The sequence below is a fragment of the Herpailurus yagouaroundi genome, unplaced genomic scaffold, assembly GCF_014898765.1.
Source record: "Herpailurus yagouaroundi ecotype Mexico unplaced genomic scaffold, PumYag 162, whole genome shotgun sequence".
Lineage (NCBI taxonomy): Eukaryota > Metazoa > Chordata > Mammalia > Carnivora > Felidae > Herpailurus > Herpailurus yagouaroundi.
The window spans coordinates 13,171,513-13,188,513 of NW_024412403.1; the positions used below are offsets into that span (position 1 = coordinate 13,171,513).

At 53.4% G+C, this 17,001-nt stretch overlaps 1 protein-coding gene across 2 annotated transcripts in view; it reads right to left on the minus strand.

Annotated features, from left to right (window-relative positions):
• Nucleotides 1-202: 202 nt before the first annotated feature.
• Nucleotides 203-17,001, minus strand: part of HUNK (hormonally up-regulated Neu-associated kinase) — a 66,161-nt gene continuing 49,362 nt past the window's right edge. The window contains exons 7-10 of one of the 2 annotated variants that reach the window (XM_040484057.1): nt 16,285-16,368; nt 11,105-11,152; nt 6,254-6,434; nt 203-3,474 (exon numbers count right to left, since the gene is read on the minus strand). In XM_040484057.1, the coding sequence (XP_040339991.1) occupies nt 2,816-3,474; nt 6,254-6,434; nt 11,105-11,152; nt 16,285-16,368 (972 nt within the window). In that variant the 3' untranslated portion in view covers nt 203-2,815. The remainder of the gene's footprint in view (nt 3,475-6,253; nt 6,435-11,104; nt 11,153-16,284; nt 16,369-17,001) is intronic. The other variant, XM_040484058.1, reaches the window with a different exon arrangement.

Below are 17,001 nucleotides of genomic sequence, written 5' to 3' on the forward strand. Positions count from 1 at the left end.
CGAAGGAGACTTCTTAGATCACACGTGCTGCAGCTGAAATGAAGCAGTGATGTGGGGGCAGAAGATGCCCTCAAACACCCCACAGCGCGATTCCCACCGTATCCCGTCAGTTGCAAGGCCAAGGACTTTACGGAGAAGACGGCTCAGCGACTGCAACATACTCAGTGTTTGGAGATGTGTCAAATGCAAGTGAATGAAGCAGTCATGGTGAGGGAATAGTGTATTTCACAGTCATTATAAAAGTACATATACTTAATGGTGACATAAATACAGTCCTTACTTACGACCAAATCATACAATTAAAGTGGACTTTTCCTCCTGGACTTCACACGGTGACAGTTCAGTCATTTCTGTCAGTGACTACAGGCTGACTGAGGTCATGGGCACACACTAATGAGAGACAGTCATGGGTCAAACAGACAACATACTTTGTACTTACCAAAGGTCCAGTTTCCCATATAAATATAATAAAATAATAAAGAATTTAACATTTCCTCTTTCATTCGGTTTCATAGATTTGTCAGGTGCTCACATACAAAAAAATACAGTTGACCCCTCCCCCCTTCCTCACTCTCACCTCTCACTGGGTCTGGAATAAACCTGAGTTCACAGTTCAAGCTACCAATGGTGACACGGTCCGTGAGTCGTACGACGGTCTGCGGCTGTTCCTGAATCGAGGAACAGAAAGCATGTCCCAATGAGCTTATTTGACAGCGATACGGAAAAAACACTCATGTTCTCAAGGAAAGTACAATACAAGGAAGAGACATAAGGGGAGAGAAGTTCACAAGGCACAGGGACACAGCCCGCGAGTCAGCGAATCGGCAGAGCACGGCACTTGAAGCCAGCAACTGTGTTCGAAAAGGGTTCCTTCGCTGGTCAGAAACCAGACACGCTTCACGTCAAGTGGAGAGAGGCCGCTTTCAGAGGCTTTTCTTCTCTCTGTTTAACAAGCGCCACTTCCAATGGAAAGTTCTGGAACCCGGTCTGGAGCCACACAGAAGAACGACACCACAGCCAGGAGCCTGGCTCCCTCCTAGCAAGCCCCAGGGCTGGGATGATCCCATCGAGGTGGGACACAGCAGCTCCAGGTCTCGCGAAGTCAGCCGAGCCCGGGCATCTCAGTGGCTTCTAGGGTCAGCCAAATATCCACGCTTTTCCTTGCTCAGCCAGAAACGTGTGGGGCAGGAAGAGGGCACCGCTGCTAAAGGAGAAAAGCTGAGGAAGCACCCCGGGGCTCTCTGGCACGGGCTGGCTGCCAGGGGAAACAAAGGCAGGCGTTGTTGTTCTCAAGGGCCGCGGCCTGTTTCCGAACCAGCGGGCAAGCCCCGGGGTGACCACAGCTGTGGGTCTGCTCACGCCTGCCACCAGTCAACAGCTGAAGACCTCAAGCCACTGTGTCACCTGTCTCCCGAGCTAACCGCCATCCGGCCTGGGCCAATTCCTCCTTTCTCCAATTTTGCTCACGACCGGGTGGTCGCCACCAAGTGCCAGGGCCCGGGGCCCTGAGAGGAGACGTACCCCAGCAAGCTCCTGCTAGACACGGTCAGACAACACTGAGGTCCACAAAAGGCGCACACGGGGATGGCGTGGACACAGAACCGGAGACGCATCTTTGGTTCGATCCTTGGCGAAAGGCGTGAAAACAGCGCGGACTCTAAGCGTGTTTGAGGAATGCTGCTTTCCTCCAAGAGGATACGGTGCTGAGTTTTTGAACACGATCCCCGCCAGGCAAGCCCTCTCACAGCTCACAGCAAATGAACTCAGCTCTAAGCCACCCTTGTTATCTTGGCAGCTTGAAAGCCACACTGCACAGAGGTAATGGTGCCTTCCAAACGCATCCAAATTCAACCTCAACCTTTTCTCTTCCTAAATAACCAGCCGTGGCCATGTCCTATGCCTTCCAGAAGGATCAGGTCATGTTGACACAACGGGAGGGACACGGGGCCAGCTGCGATCAAGCCCTCCTGCAGGCCACGGGAGGCCACCGGCCACTGAAAACATCACGTGGGAGAGCTTTCGTGCCCTCCACGCTTATCCTTGCATGAAAACATGAATTTGGTAGAATCGCTTCTCATGGTCTCTCCAGCCGGGTTGTTTTTTTAATTACGTTACTTCAATTTGACATCACATAAAGAAACACCATCTTGGGAAAAGATCATTGAACCATTAGCAAGGTCAACCAAAAAAGATGGCAAAGGCGTGTCCCTTTGGCCCCTTCCTTTCACCAGGGTCCCCACCGTTTGGATCGGTCTTTGCCCGGATGCCCCCTTCCACTCAGAGGGGGTGGTGCTGCTTCCTGTCTTCCTCAGGCAGCAGGCTCACCAGCGACCATGGTCTGTGAGAGGAAGGGGAGCGGTGGCCTGGACGAGCCACTCTGCGATGCCGCCTTCAGTCCCCGGGTGACTGGCTGACTGCTGAGAAGATCACAAAGTGAGGAAAGATCTCGTAACAGTCTGTGATCTGAGAGCCCAGCGGCCGGTGTGGGGTTTTCACCCAGCAGCCCAGCAGTGGGAAGTGGGCAGAGGGTCGTGGGTGGGTGGGCAGAAGGAGGACACAACTGGTTGAAACCGCACCTGTAACCACCCCTCCTCGTAAATCCCAGCGACTCCAGGGTCCCTACGTGAGCCTGGGGAGTGCAGGCTTTGGGTCTGTGGGTTTTAGCGGTTCACAGTGGGGACATTCCGTGGCAGGGGGCGATGAGACCCTGAAGGGGCTCCCATGAGGCCTTTCAATCTTCACACCCTGACAGATGTGAGGAGCTCTGTTCCACCGCTGTCCTTAGAAACACCCAGAATCCCACCACTGGCCCGGGTTAGCACTGGCCTTTGACCCCATCAGGCATGTCGAAGGAGAGGCTCACGGGGGCCATGGGCTGCAGAGGGGGCATGCTGGCCTCCAGGGGCCGGTCTGCGGGGGTCTGCAGGCTCTGCTGTCGCTTCCTCAACATCTGTCCGATGCCCATCATGGGGAACCTGCCGCGGCTCTTTACGCAATTCGGGCTCCCCAGCGGCTGCGTGGCACCGTTACTGGGAGCCGGAGGTGGGGAGCACACGCCCTCCTCCTTCGGGGGGCTGCTCTTCTCTTCGTGAGCAAAGGAGACCAGAGTGGGATGCAAAGGAGTCTGCAGAGGGGACAGGCTTCCGGGCAGCAGGGCCGGGGAGAGCGTCCGCTCACCGGGATTCCCGCGGGCCAAGCCCCCAGGTGAGCTTAGAATCCGATAGTGATGAGACGGGGACAGTGGTTCAGAGTGGTCCTCGCGGTCCACGGACTCGAAGGAGCGCACCATATCCAGCACCAGGGGGTCTTCCTTGAGGGGGATGCCAGGGCCTCCAGGGCCCTGCGGAGGGGGCTCCGGTCTCTTGACAATCCTGGGGGTCCTGGGGGGTGGGACGGGGATGAACTCCATGGAAGAAGAAGTCACACAATTGGAGTCTGAGGTCTTGCGGAAGATACTGCGGCGGCCGAAGGAATCTGCACGCGAGAAAGCAGAGGAGACCATGAGGACGGCGGTGAGGGGGGCCCTCTCCTGCCTGCCAGGGCCTCCTGCTTCACCGAGACAGACCGTTCCTGGGGAGGCCAGAAGGAAGCAAGAAGCAAAGGGCCCCCACGTCCAGTGCTCCCCACAGGGGACCAGCTGCTCTTTCTAGAATGGAGGGGACAGAAGGCCGGAGACAGGAGGCCTCCCGAGTTCTGATGTGCCCACGGCACCACCTTAACATCTGTCCTCCTCCTGGCTGCCTAACATGCTGGACCCTGCCAACGAATCTTTGAATCAAAAGATACCCGACTCAGAAGAACGCCACCAAACTGCTAGGAGCACACCCAGCCCAGGACCCGTGAACTTGGTCCTCAGATAGCCAACACTGGAAGGAGGGTTTCCCTCATGCTTCCTTTTTTTTTTTTTTTTTTTAAATTTTGGTAAAAAAAAAAAAACGTAACATAAATTTCTCATCTTAACCATTTTTAAGTGGATGGTTCAGTAGTGTTAAGCATGTTCACACTGTCGTGAAACAAAACTCTTCGTGTTGGGAATCTAAAAACTCCATACCCACTTGACAGTAACACCCATTCCCAGCCCCTGGCAACCTCCATTGGACTTTCTGTCGATGCATCTGACGTCGCTGGGTGCTCCATATAAGCGGAGTCTACGGCATCTGTCCTCTGTGACTGGCTCGTGTCCCTCAGCTGAATGTCCTCCTGGCTCATCTGTATGTACCGAGTGTCCGAATCGACTTCCTTTATAAGGTTCCCTCCTGACTCCTGATCTTACCGGGGCCTCATCCGGTTCTGAAGGGGTGAAACAGTCCTCATCTATATCTTGAGGGCGATGAGCCAATCCCCCTGGCTTCCATCTCAAATTGGCACAGACCGGAATCCAGGGTTGCGGACTGTGCCAGAAAAGAGAGGGGAAACCCCACAGATCTGAAGCTGAGGGAAGTAGAGCCAAGTTCCTGCAGAACGAGCTCTTAGCTTGGCTTTTCTACCATCGTGTGTTCTAGGCCCCTGTCGAGGCTCAGCTACAGGAAGCAGCAGAGTGATTCAGGAGCAGCCGAGGGCGTAGGGCATCCTCATGGCCTCATATAAATAAATACACAGATCCCAAAATAAATCGCCTCCTCAGGCCACCACAGGTGCCTGAGAGTCACCAGCAGAGAGAAGCAAAATTTCATCGGCGGCTGACGGCGGACGAATCCGGTGTGACAGCCGGGCACCGCGGCATCTCGTCCCCTCCCCTTCCTGTGATGGCCGTGTCCTCCAAATTTGTGGCCCAGGGTCCCCCTCTGCGCAGTCCTGCGTCCTTCCCTTCTCTGGGTGATGTGGATCCTGAGAGGAAGCCTCCCACCTTCGCCCTGCTAATCTCCACCTAGAGTCAGCCCCCCAGGGCCCTGGCCGGCACACTCCATCACCCTGGGCAGGAAGGACCTGGTCACCAGCCCCACCCTGTGAGCGCACCGGCCGGCTCCTCGCCTTCCATCCCTATCAGGACGCAGGGGCCTGCACCAGTCAGGAGAGAAAGCTCTACAACCAGGCGGCCGGGTCGGAAATCTGGACTCTGCCACTTACGAGCTCTCTGACTTCAGCCAGTTCTCTCTGCCTATTTCCTCTGCTTTAGTAACGGAGGTGAGAATAACCTCACTGGGGTGAGCTGAGAGCTTGACACAGTGCTTGCCCCATGGCGAGAGCTCGGTCTTAGCAATTACACAGGGCGTCCACGCTTCTAAGCTAACATGCTCTCAGAAGGAAAAACTCGAAGAAACAAATGATACTTGGCCCAGGAAACTGCCAGGAATGGAATCCAGCTCTGGGGTGGCAAAGTTATCCAACGCATCAGCACTGACCTAGACTTTGTTGGGGACATCCATGGGATGTCTCCGTCAAGGGCCTGAATTTGCTGCTGGTTACAAAGCCAGAAAGGAGAATCACTCAGGAGGGACAAGCAGAGTCATCCTGTGAGACCCCCTGCCTTTCTGAAACCTCAGGAAGGAAACGGAATCAAATGGAACTTTCCTCTCTGGCTGAGAAACCAGGTCTCTCTTAGGGTAACACCTCTAGTGCTCGGTGCTGTTGGAACCTCCCCAACACTTTCCTGCTTCCCCCACGTCCCTCAGTGCTGCCCCGGAGGAGGGAGCCTCGCATTTATCAGTTACCTGATGTCCCACACTCTGAAAGAGGCGGACAAGCCAACCTATGTATCTCATTTAATCCACCCAGTAGCTCCAACGGGTGGGCTTCCTTTTGCCAGTAAGGGAACCAATTTTGATCCTCTAAGGGTAAGGAGCTTAGCCCACAATAAGCCACAGAGCTGGCTCTGAGCTCCCCCAGCCCCACCCCAGAGCCCAGACTCCATCAACCATGCCTCAGTGTCTCTAGGTGTTCGCTCTTCTGGGCAGGCTCTCGCCACACCGTGCCGCCAATCCCCAATTTCTGTCCCTGCAACAATGAACACCTGTCCCTCGTTCCATAACACTGTGCACCCCAATCCCAACTCCTGAAATACCTTATACCCTGATCTCTGCTCCCACAATGCAATGCACTCCACCTCTGCTCTCTCAAACCCTGCCTGCACGGGTGGCCAATACCACCCCGTCTGGACCTCCAGTGTTCTTGGGTTGCCTTGGGTGTGTTCACTGCTTTCCCAGGGCACAGGAATCGTGTATATCCCAGGGGGTCCGCACAGCCACCCGGGAGGAGTACGCATGGCCGTGCAGCTCAACACGAGTGGTCTAGACTGTACCCGGAGCTGACCCACCTTTGTCGGGGAAGCCGGACTTGGGGGCCTTCCGGTCCTTCAGCAGGGCTTTGGTGTTCTGAATGTGCGTGATGAGCGAGGCCGAGGGCTGTTTGTGGGAGGGGAGGTTCCTGTCCAGCTTCTTGGAAAACGGCCGATGAAGGAAATCCCCTCTCTTTTCTTGTTCTTTGGGTTTTTCATCCTTCAAGTCAGAAGTAAACACATGTACTCAGACACACAGACATATACAACGTGACTCCCCTTTGAAGAGTTATCCTAGTGGATTTGAGAAACCCCAGCCTCTCAAAACTCCGTTCTCAGCTGCACTTTGAACAAGGGAGGAGCAGAGGCCCAGCAGATGCCCCAGGGAACCCACCTCCCTCTCCCTGGGCCACAAGCAGGCTTCTGTCATCCCCAGCTCCCCGCACGGCCCTATTTCAAGGTGTTCCAGCAAGGGCAAGTTCGTCCCTAGGAGGTCAATTGTTCTAGAACAAGATGAAGGAACTGAGGCAAAACACATGAGGATTTCTGGAAGTCTGTGGTCTTACTCAGAATAGGGCTCTAGGATTCTGCTCACAGCAGTGGTTTTGCAAAGGTAACTTCACAAATGAAACATAACCATTTCTATCTTAACGTTTACTCTTGTGTGTTCAGTCAGGCCAAGGAGGTGGACGGCAACCCCAGGAGCCCTGTGCCATCCTGGGTGAGTTTCTGACCCTTTTCCGCCCTCGGTCATGCAAGCCCTTGCTTGCGTCACTATGTGTCACTTGTGTCCCTGTCCCTCTGACTGGAGTGAATTTTACTATTTTATGTATCTTCAACCCCACAGCCTCTGGCATAAAGCCAAGCACATAGAGAAGACTTAATAGTTATTGAAATGTAAAAAAAAAAAAAGCCAGTAGAAACCAAACTGAATTAAAATTGCGTTCCAGCTTCTGGGAAGGGCGATACCACTCAGAAGTTTCTTCTCCAGCCGTAAAGACTTTGATGTTTACTGTTCAACAGATTCAACCGCATCCCTGACCTCACCACCAGATTCACGGTTTTTGCCTTAAACGTGAAGAATATTTACAATTCAGGAGAGCTCATCAGCTCCTCATTGATGTTGTTGAACGGCTTCTCCAGGAAGCTTCTCCTTGGGCTCGCACAGCCCCTTCCAATGGGGATTTTCAAAGCCTGTCCAGATGGGGGTTCCTGATGCCCAATCGGCGGGTGGGAGAAAACTGCAGGGGAGGAATGGGAAGTGGGGGTGCCACGCCAACCCTGAGGGTCACCGTGAGGGCCCCAGTGCCTTAGGGCTCCAAGCCTGGGCTGCCGTGGCCATCCCCAGTGGAGGGCTGAGGGGGGAAGAGAGGAGGGGTGAAGCTTCACAAACTCCCTCCCCAGCATCTGAAGAGCCTTTTACGGGACGTCAAGTGCCAGGTGCTGCACTGAGAGCATGACCTGGGACAAAGCACAGCTGTCACCCCATCACGGACCAGCGAACAGCCAGAAGCGGGTTGAATAATTCATCTGGGAGCCAAGTGAAAACTCACACCCTCTGGAAGCCTGGGGCAGGATGAGTCTGGGGCAGAGAGAAAGGCAGACACACGGGCCGTGAGGGACAGGGACCAGGCTGTAGTCCCAGGGTTCCAGGTGGGCATCCGGGATTCTCGGGAGGGGGTTTGAGCCCCAGGTCATTAGGCAGAATGCTACGAACAGGAAAGAGGGCCACCTGCTCCAGACCATCTGGGTCAAGGCCGCATCCCTCTCCTGGTTTCTGTGACCCCCCAACAGCCCCCTTCTCTAAGGGGAACGAGCTGTCACACTTCCCTTGTGCCCCAAGCATCGAAGGGACGTGACAGGCTTGTCCTGAAAAGTCTGGCAAAATCTCTTCCTCTGGTGCTATTCTTCCTGTCTCTGCTCTAATGAGAAAAATCACCAGTTCCACCTGTTTACACTTTAAATGGTAAAAAAGAAACTGAATGCACTTCTACGAAACCACGTAAAACAGTGTTTGGAAGAAAAGTCAAAATTGCAGATCCCCACCCCCACCCCCACCCCCCGCCCTTTTCAGGATTGTTTTCTAGAATAGTGAGTACAGGGGCGCCTGGGTGGCTCAGTCAGTTGAGCGTCTGACTTCAGCTCAGGCCGTGATCTCATGGTTCGTGAGTTCAAGCGCCGTGCTGGTCCCTGTGCTGACAGCTCAGAGCCTGGAGCCTGCTTCCGATTCCGTGTCCCCCCTGCCCTCTGCCCCTTCCCCACTCACATTCCGTCTCTCGCTCTCTTTCTCTCTCAAATAAACATTTAAAAAAGAGAAAGAATGACGAGTACAGCTTCCTTTGGGGTGCTCCGTGATCCCTACACTTTAGAGGAAGCTGCTCTGCCTTTGGCTTCATGGCTTCATCTTGGCCCCTCCCCAACTCTCTTTGGGTTCTCCAAAGCCAAAGGATCAAGACGCAAAGTTTCTGGGGGGCCAGCATCACCACCTAGCTAGAGTTCATCAGCACTGAGAGGTGTACAGGACATGAATTCCCTGTAGAAAGAGCCCAAGGTTGGCTCTAAAAAACCTCTCTGGGAACTGACAAAGGGATAGCACCAAACAGCCTGCTATGGGGGCAGAGGGATGCGGAAATGACCTCAGGAACCCTGCTGGAGCCGCCCTGTTGAACTTCATCCCAGGATCCTACAGCCGGGTGTTTTCTCCAAAAGCTCCCAGAACACCCTTGTCCAGCCCAAAGAATAGGTGATTTCACAGTTACCAGTTTGTTAGGGGCATGCCAAGAATCCACCCCCCAAGAGACCCCTGCCGGGGACACACGGCTGGATCAGTCCGTGTGGATGGGTCACCAGCCCACACAAGACATGTGTTTGTACAACCAGCCAATCTCAGCGCCCTCCAGGCACAGGTGACCAAATGCAACCCATCATCCCATTATACCTTTTCATTTGCATACCCTATTTTCTCCACAAGAGATCTTCCAGGGAGCAGGATGCTAAAGCACCTTATGTAACAGAAACAGATCTTCAGAGGGACTCATTATATTCCCCCTTCGATGTGCCTACACCCACTCCCGTGCTCCCCTCCCAGCAATCCGGCTGCCTGAGTCTCATGTGCTCCCCACACCCACCCCGCCTCCCAAACTCCCCAAGGCAGATCGGAGAGGGGGCCACATGAGGCCCCAGAAGCCAGCCCCACACAAAACAGCTTCCGGTTTTCTTTAAACCACTTTCTACCCACTGCACATGTGCACGGACATTTACTAAACCGGACACTTTGAAAATGTGGCCTCAGGGCACCCAGGTGGCTCAGGTTAAGCATCCGACTTTGGCTCAGGCCATGATCTCGCGGTTTGTGAGTTCGAGCCCCGCATCGGGTTCTGTGCTGACAGCTCAGAGCCTGGAGCCTGCTTCAGATTCTGGGTCTCCCTCTCTCTCTGCCCCTCCCCTACTTGTGCTGTCTCTGTCTCTGTCTCTCTCTCTCAAAAATAAATAGACATTAAAAAAACAAAAAAAATGTGGCCTCACAAAGGTTTGTCTACTCAAGACTCTTACAGTGTCACAACTGTTTGATAGAAGAGAGGAAGAAGCCAGGGAGTGGTGGTGCATGGGGCTTTCTGGAGAAAAGTAGGTTCTTGGCCTCTGACATCTGAGCTCCAGAGCCAGTCCCTTTGGGCTCGTCCCTGTGACTCCAGCCTCCTGCGTTCCAAAGAGCGAGAGCCCTCCCCCTTCCTCCCCAGCTCTGCTCCTATAGATACAGCAGGCCCCTTGAGAGAAGTGTTTCCCCACCTGCAACCGAAAGTCAGCTCTTCAGGCATAAACATGAACCTCACATCTCATCTGCGTCACAGTCTGAAAGGCCAACACAGCCATTTAACAGGGACAGGGGCGGCCACACCTCCTCCCCACCCCGGGCTGCATAAGGGCTGCCTTGCACCCTCGCGCGGTGGAAACTGACCACGGATGGCGTGATGCCGCAGCCAAGAGCCTGGGGTCTGCAGGTGAGCTGAAGCTGTTTTCTTTGGATGATAGTCTAGCTTAGCACGGGCTCTTCTGGAGCCTGCTGTCCCCTTGCTGACGAGCTAACCTCATGTGACTGTTTGGAACGTTAGAATCAGGTGTGGATCATGAATACCTGGGGCGGCCCAGGTGCCCAGGCATTGCCTGCCGGTTGCTTTGGAAAAGCCACAGAGACCTGATTTTGCCATGGGAAAAACACAACGCAGCTGAGAAAAAGAGGACTTCGTTCATAAATTAGGCCACTGAGGTGGGAAGCTCTGGACTGCTGCAAACCCCACTTCTCATATAGGTAAAAACATGAATGCACAGCCCAGTGTGCAGTGACAGCAAGACAATTAAAAATGGTCAACAAAGAAAGCACCAGTCTGATCTGAAGGGATTCTGATAAACCCACTCACCATTGGACTCTGCGTTTTAATTCAGGACAAGGAAGGAGGTATGTAGAATCCAGAGCCCTAAGCAGAGATCCACCAGCCCTCAGGGTCACATGTGATGGTTCATTTCAAGCGTCAACTTGACCAGGCCACAGTACCCAGTTTTTGGTCAAACAGCAATCTAGATGTTGCTGTGAAGGTATTTTTCACATGGGATTAAATTAGTAGGCTTTGAGTAAAGCAGATGACCCTCCACAAGGTGGGTGGGCCTCGTGCAATCAGGTGAAGGCTGTAAGAGAAAAAGTCTGAAGTGTCCTGAGAGAGAAGGAATTCTGCTTCCAGAAGGCCTTGGATTTTGAGCTGAAACATCCACTATTCCCTGGGTATCGAAGCATGAGACAGACACACACACACACACACACACACACACACACACACACACACTGTTGGTTCTCTCTAGAGAACTCAGACTAACCCATCATAACTCCCATGTTCTTACCTGCACAGCATGGAATTCAAGGTCTCTTGTCCAGGTGTCCAGGGAGGCCTGTGAAAAGCAACATTTTCAACAATTTGAGTAGCTGTACCTGCTGTTTATTCCCTAAACTCTCTCTCCCCTACCACTTGCAACTCTGGGTTTGAGAATTATTCCTTTCAATGTTTAGAGACCAGAAACGAGACTCCTAAACCATCATGCAAGCGGGCAGCAGATGTCCTAATTCAGGCACTGAATAGATTTTCTAGGTGAGAAAATCTATTTTATTCAAGTCTAAGACATATAACGGAGGAGTGCTCTCAAGGCGACTGAGCTGCTCAGTCAACGCATTCTCTCCAAGAGCAAAAAACGTGCATGAGAGCTCCACCCGGGTTAAGATATGGAGCCCAACCGGCCCCACCCGGAACCCCCTCCCCCCCATCCCTGCCCTCTCCCAGTCCCCAAAGGGAACTACCCTTCTCATTTCCAACAGCACTGATTGTCTAATCTGATTTCAAACTATTTTCACAAGCTGCACAGATGTGAAATAAGATACAAAGTGAACATTTTAATATTTTACCTTCTAGTTTACTGCCCCTCTTATGGGTGGAATCGTATTCCCCCCCAAACTGGTACCCAAGAGTCCTAACCCCCAGGAGCTCAGCACATGACCTTCTTTGAAGACAGGGTCACAACAGGCCTATCGTGTCCCCTTTGATGCTTTGGAAGGGGGAGGAGCACATGGAAAGCTCACTCTCTCTTGCCTTTGGGGAGGGGGCCTGTTGGTGTTGCCTTTACAGAGGTAACCCAGCCCTCCTGCAATGGGTCTGGTATTCTCATAAAAGGGAGAAACTGGACACAGAGGCGCACACACAGAGAAGGCCAAGGGAAGGTACAGGCAGAGATCGGGTGGTGCTTCTTTCTATAAGCCAAGGAACGAAGCCCAAAGATGTCAGCAACCAGCAGCAGCCAGGAGGCAGGGGACAGGTTCTCCTCCACAGCCCGTGCAGGGAACCAACCTTGATCTCAGACTTCCAGCCTCCAGAACTGAGAGTCAGTGAAACTGCTGCTGTTGAAGCCCCCCATCCCACCCCACCCCCGGTGTGTGGCACTTTGCTCCAGCGGCTGGTCACACTGATGCCGTCCCTCTGCCGCCCTCCACACAGCTCTCTTCCAAGCCTGCCACGTTACCCTGTGCTACCCAGAAGCCCTCCCCGCTCTATTTTCCACTGCTCTACAAATTAACATTTTTGGGGAAAGATTGTAACACAAATGGCCTCTGGCTCTATGTGGCTTTAATAAGCCAGCTTAAAAATGATGACTGGCCCCCCTGCCTCGATCTCCACGGTCCTGAGGGCCTCTTTTTTTTTTTTTTTTTTTTTTAGGAAGAGGAGTCTCCGGGGCCCATGCTCGAGGTGCTCTTGGATGAGACACGTGTCCCACTTTCACAGACATATCTGCTACCCTTTAAAGGCAGAGGAGGTGGAGAACGTGGTAAAGTCGTACAATAACAGCACTGTAATCCCAAGGGGGACATTCTTGCAACTTAATTCAGCTGCTTTGTCTCGGAGGAGAGAAAGAACTGGGACTCAGAACAACGCAGAGGCCTCGCTCACTCCCCAGCCAGCCTGCGCACGACCTGAAACCCATCCGCCTCTCGGCGGCTTCTCCAGGACCGGCCGACGGCAACTGGAAAGAAGCCCACGGAGGCTCTGAGTGGGCTTTACCTAGAAAACCGGGGCCCTTTCAGATCTTCTTAGCACTTTTCCGAGCTGGCCCCATTCCACTCTCTAGGTTCCAGCAGAGGCGGGCTGGATGATCCAGTAATAGCCCGTAATTTAATTAGCACAAGTATCACTGCCGTTTGGAGAAAACAAATGGATCACAGAGAAGTGAAATGCTCTTTTCCCATTAGTGTTCCTATTTAAACCCTAACCGTTAAATATTTCAACACATGTTTAAAACGCTCTCCATGTGTTTTCAGGCCAAATGAGATAATCATCCAAGGAAAATAATCTGGGTGAAAGAAAAGGCCCCTTTCCCATCATAGACGCTTTCGAAACAAACAAGCGCAGGGGTCAGGTTCGAGGGCAACCGAGGACATGGGCGTCAGCAAAGTGGAGTGGAGGCCACGTAGGGCACACAGATGGGACGCTGGGTGCATCTGTTCACATTGTTCCTTGAGGCCCTAAAGAGTCAAATGCAGATCCAGAGGCAAGGGAGCCTAGCCGTGAAATCTGCACTCTCTGCATGCCAGCCGAGGTGATAAGCCCTCAGAGCCCGTGACCGTGAGACGGCCCTCCCTGCTTCGGGGCATGGTCATCTGTAAGGATAACACGACTTGCACGCTATGCTCCAGGCGTTCCCCTGCTCTAGTCAAGCTAGCTGTCCTTCCTGGATCATTCCACCTTCTCCCCTTGGGAATCCAATTCTACCGGAGACCCCGGTCAAGGCCCACTTGATTCTTTCCTTTGTTCGTTTAGCAAATGCCAGGCATTGTGTAGACTCTAGGGATGCTGTAAGGAGCAAAAGGGACACAGTCCCCGCTCTCATGGAACTCACAGTCCAGAGTGGGAGAAAGATGGGAATCCAACACTCCCTGAGCAAACAAAACATGCGCATGGGACAAACCCCGGGATGCAGGATGTGGGCGGGGGTGAGTCTGTGCTGGAGAGATGTGATCCGATGGCAAAGGTCAGAGAATGGCAGGGGTCCGGGATGAAATGACCCTGCCTTGGAATCTGAAGACATAAAACAGTAATCAGCAAAGAGAGCTGACGGGAACATTCTGGAAGAAGGGGCAGGGTGTGCATGGTGCTGGGAGCCAAGAGAGCACAGAAGTCTTAAGGCCTGCAGGAGCGAGCACGGAGCAAGAAGCAGGGCTGTGCGTGTGGGCCCGGGGGACGAGGCTCGAGAGGCCAGCAGACCACGGTCTAATCTGTGACGTGGTGGCCAGTCACCGACCGTGCCTTCCAGCTTAAGGAGGCATGCCTGGTGTGCACGAGGCGCTCAGTAAACATGTGCTAACTGGAGCAGGGAAGGGACGTGATTCCGTCTGAGCGCGGACGGCTCAGCTCCGGCTGGCGTGCGGAGAAGTGAGAGCCAGGCGTTCACGGAGAAGGGGGTAGACCAGTCAGGGCTGTGGCAGACATCCCCGCAAGAGGCAGAGGTGACAGTGGCTGGGGTGGGGAGGGAGGAGAGAGACCAAGGTGGCGGAGGGGACCTGAGAGGTTGAGGAGTCACACTGGCAGAACCTGGGGACGGCCTGGCTCTGGGGGTGAAAAAGTACCTCCGGAGTTCCTGCCCCATACCGAGGGTGGGGCTGCCATTTGGAGACAGACACTGGGGGCTCCAGGCACGATGGATTGGAGACACCTTCCCTCACGCAAGAGGAAGCTGAGGAAGCAATTGGCCTGAAGGGTCTGGAGCTCAGGGCAGTGTGGTCCCGACATCCCCTCCTGCCCTCAGCCTGAAAGCCAAGCATGACCCACCCCCCAAAGACTCCTCTGCATCCTCATCATGCAGGTGCCGGAGCCTGTCTCAGAGGCAGGAGGCCTCCAGGCCGGGGTCAAGGCTAAGCCCCACCCCAGCCATCCCTGGATTTCCGCCCAACTTCCCCCATCCTCACTCCTCCCCAACCCCAGCATCTTTCAGGCGGGGGGCCAACGTCACCCACAGAGAGGTCTACGCGGTCTTCACTTCCCCTCCTCCTCCTCTTCCGGAACTCAGGCCGTCTCTTTCTGCCTTTCCCACTTCTGCCCAGCTGGTCTCTGTAAGGGCCCAGGACAACTAACTGCTCGGCCACCACCACTGACCACTTTGACCGCAGAAAAGGGAAGAGAGAAGTGGGCAGGCCCATCGGCCTCATGTAGGGCATGGAGGAAGGCTCCCTTTTGATTTCTGCTCAAAAGAAAAAAACTGGTGGGGCACACGGCAGAGGTTGCGAAGGGGAAATCAAGTGGGTTCCCAGGAAGATCACTGAGGAGAAGGCTGAGGGGTCGCATTTGACAAAGCATTGCATGAAGAGACCTGGGTGTTGGGGGTGGGGGGACACCCTCATCCTGTGCCCCTGGCCCTGGATCCAGATTCCCAGGCACAGTCTCTTCCCAAGCACATATTTGGGGTCCAAATTTGGTACAACTTGCCAAATGATACTGCTTATTTTTTAAAAAAAATTTTTTAATGTTTATTTGTTTTTGACACAGAGAGACAGACAGAGAGACAGACAGACAGACAGAGCATGAGCGAGGGGGGGGGGGAGACAGAGGGAGACACAGAATCGGAAGCAGGCTCCACGTTCTGAGCTGTCAGCACAGAGCCTGACACGGGGCTCAAACTCACAGACCGCGAGATCATGACCTGAGCCGAAGTCAGACGCTTGACCGATTGAGCCACCCAGGCGCCCCATGATACTACTTTGTACTCTGAAATCAAAGGATCTTGGTATTTTAAGTATGTATCTAGCATCAAGTTGTCCTAGGATGCCTAGAAATACTTGTTTTCATCCAAAACTTTTTCCTGTCCCTCATTTTACTGCCTCCTTCTGATGCCAAGCGTTACACTCATGTACAGTTTTGAGCATCTCATTTTTACCTTTCGAAGGACTGGCAGTGGTTTCCAACCTTGGCCACTCCATGGAATCTGCCAGGGAGCTTTAAAAACTACTAACACGCGCCCACTTTCCCATTCCTGCCCCATGAGTTTCAGGAGAATTATGTGAGGTGCAATCTGGGCATCCAGATGTGTACATTTTTATATATGTATTATATATTTTTTAATGTTTGTTTATTTTTGAGAGAGACAGAGACAGAGAGTGAGCGGGGGAGGGGCAGAGAGAGAGGGAGACACAGAATCCGAAGCAGGCTCCGGGCTCCGAGCTGTCCGCCCAGAGCCTGACTCGGGGCTCGAACCCACGAACCATGAGATCACGACCCAAGCCAAGTCAGACGCTTAACAGGCTGAGCCACCCAGGCGCCCCTCCCCCGGCGACTCGACCGTGTAGCCACAGCTAAGATCCACAGTCTCACAACTGAGAGACAGTGGCTCGGCCATACACCATTGTTTCGGGGACCCAGTTAAGTGACTATTTGTCTCTTGCTGCTTTTCTGTCCCACAATAACCGGTTTCCTTTCCACTTTGCTCTCAAAATGGAAACCCGCTCTTCCTAAGCGATCCTGGATTTCATTTTGGAGGGGGTCACTCACCTCATAGGGCTCCTTGCTGGGCCTGCACTTCTCTATCTGGTAGAGTTGGGTCTTGTAGCAAACGCTGTCCTGGATGTCAGATTTCTATCCGAGGAGAAAGGCGGGGAAAAAGCATGGCTTAACTCACAGGAAATAGAAGTGTCCATTAAGCAGTCATTAATTTTGAAACCAGCACTTGGCTGAGAAAGTGCCGAAAGTGGTTGGCAAGCCAGGTAATCGCAATGCAAAGCCTCGTTGGAGGGTGGCCTGCAGGCATGATGCAGCGAGGGGACAGCCCCGGACCCAGAGTCGGGCAACCTACTTCTGTTATGGGTCTGCCAGGACAGGGCCAGGTGACCCTGGGCACGTCACTGCTCCTTGCTGGCCTCAGTTCTTTCATCTGTACGATGAAGACTACTCTGAGATGTGAAAGCAGAAACCAGATACGTGAGCTCGAAAGAATAACTCATTTTATTGACCTACCAAACAAGATACAGATCTTGCTTATTTCCTTAGTGAAAAACAGCCCGCATCCCTGCCCTCCCCTGCCCAGTGAGCCACAGCAATTCATAACACAGCTTACAGATGACAGAAAACCGTATCTAGGATGATCTAGGTGCACGACTGAGGTGCCGGCCTGTGTGGAGAAAGGTGAATTAAATGACGGATGCGTCTACCAACCAACAAAGAGTCACGGAACGGCCTTCCAGGCTCTCCAACACAGAATCCACGCTTCTT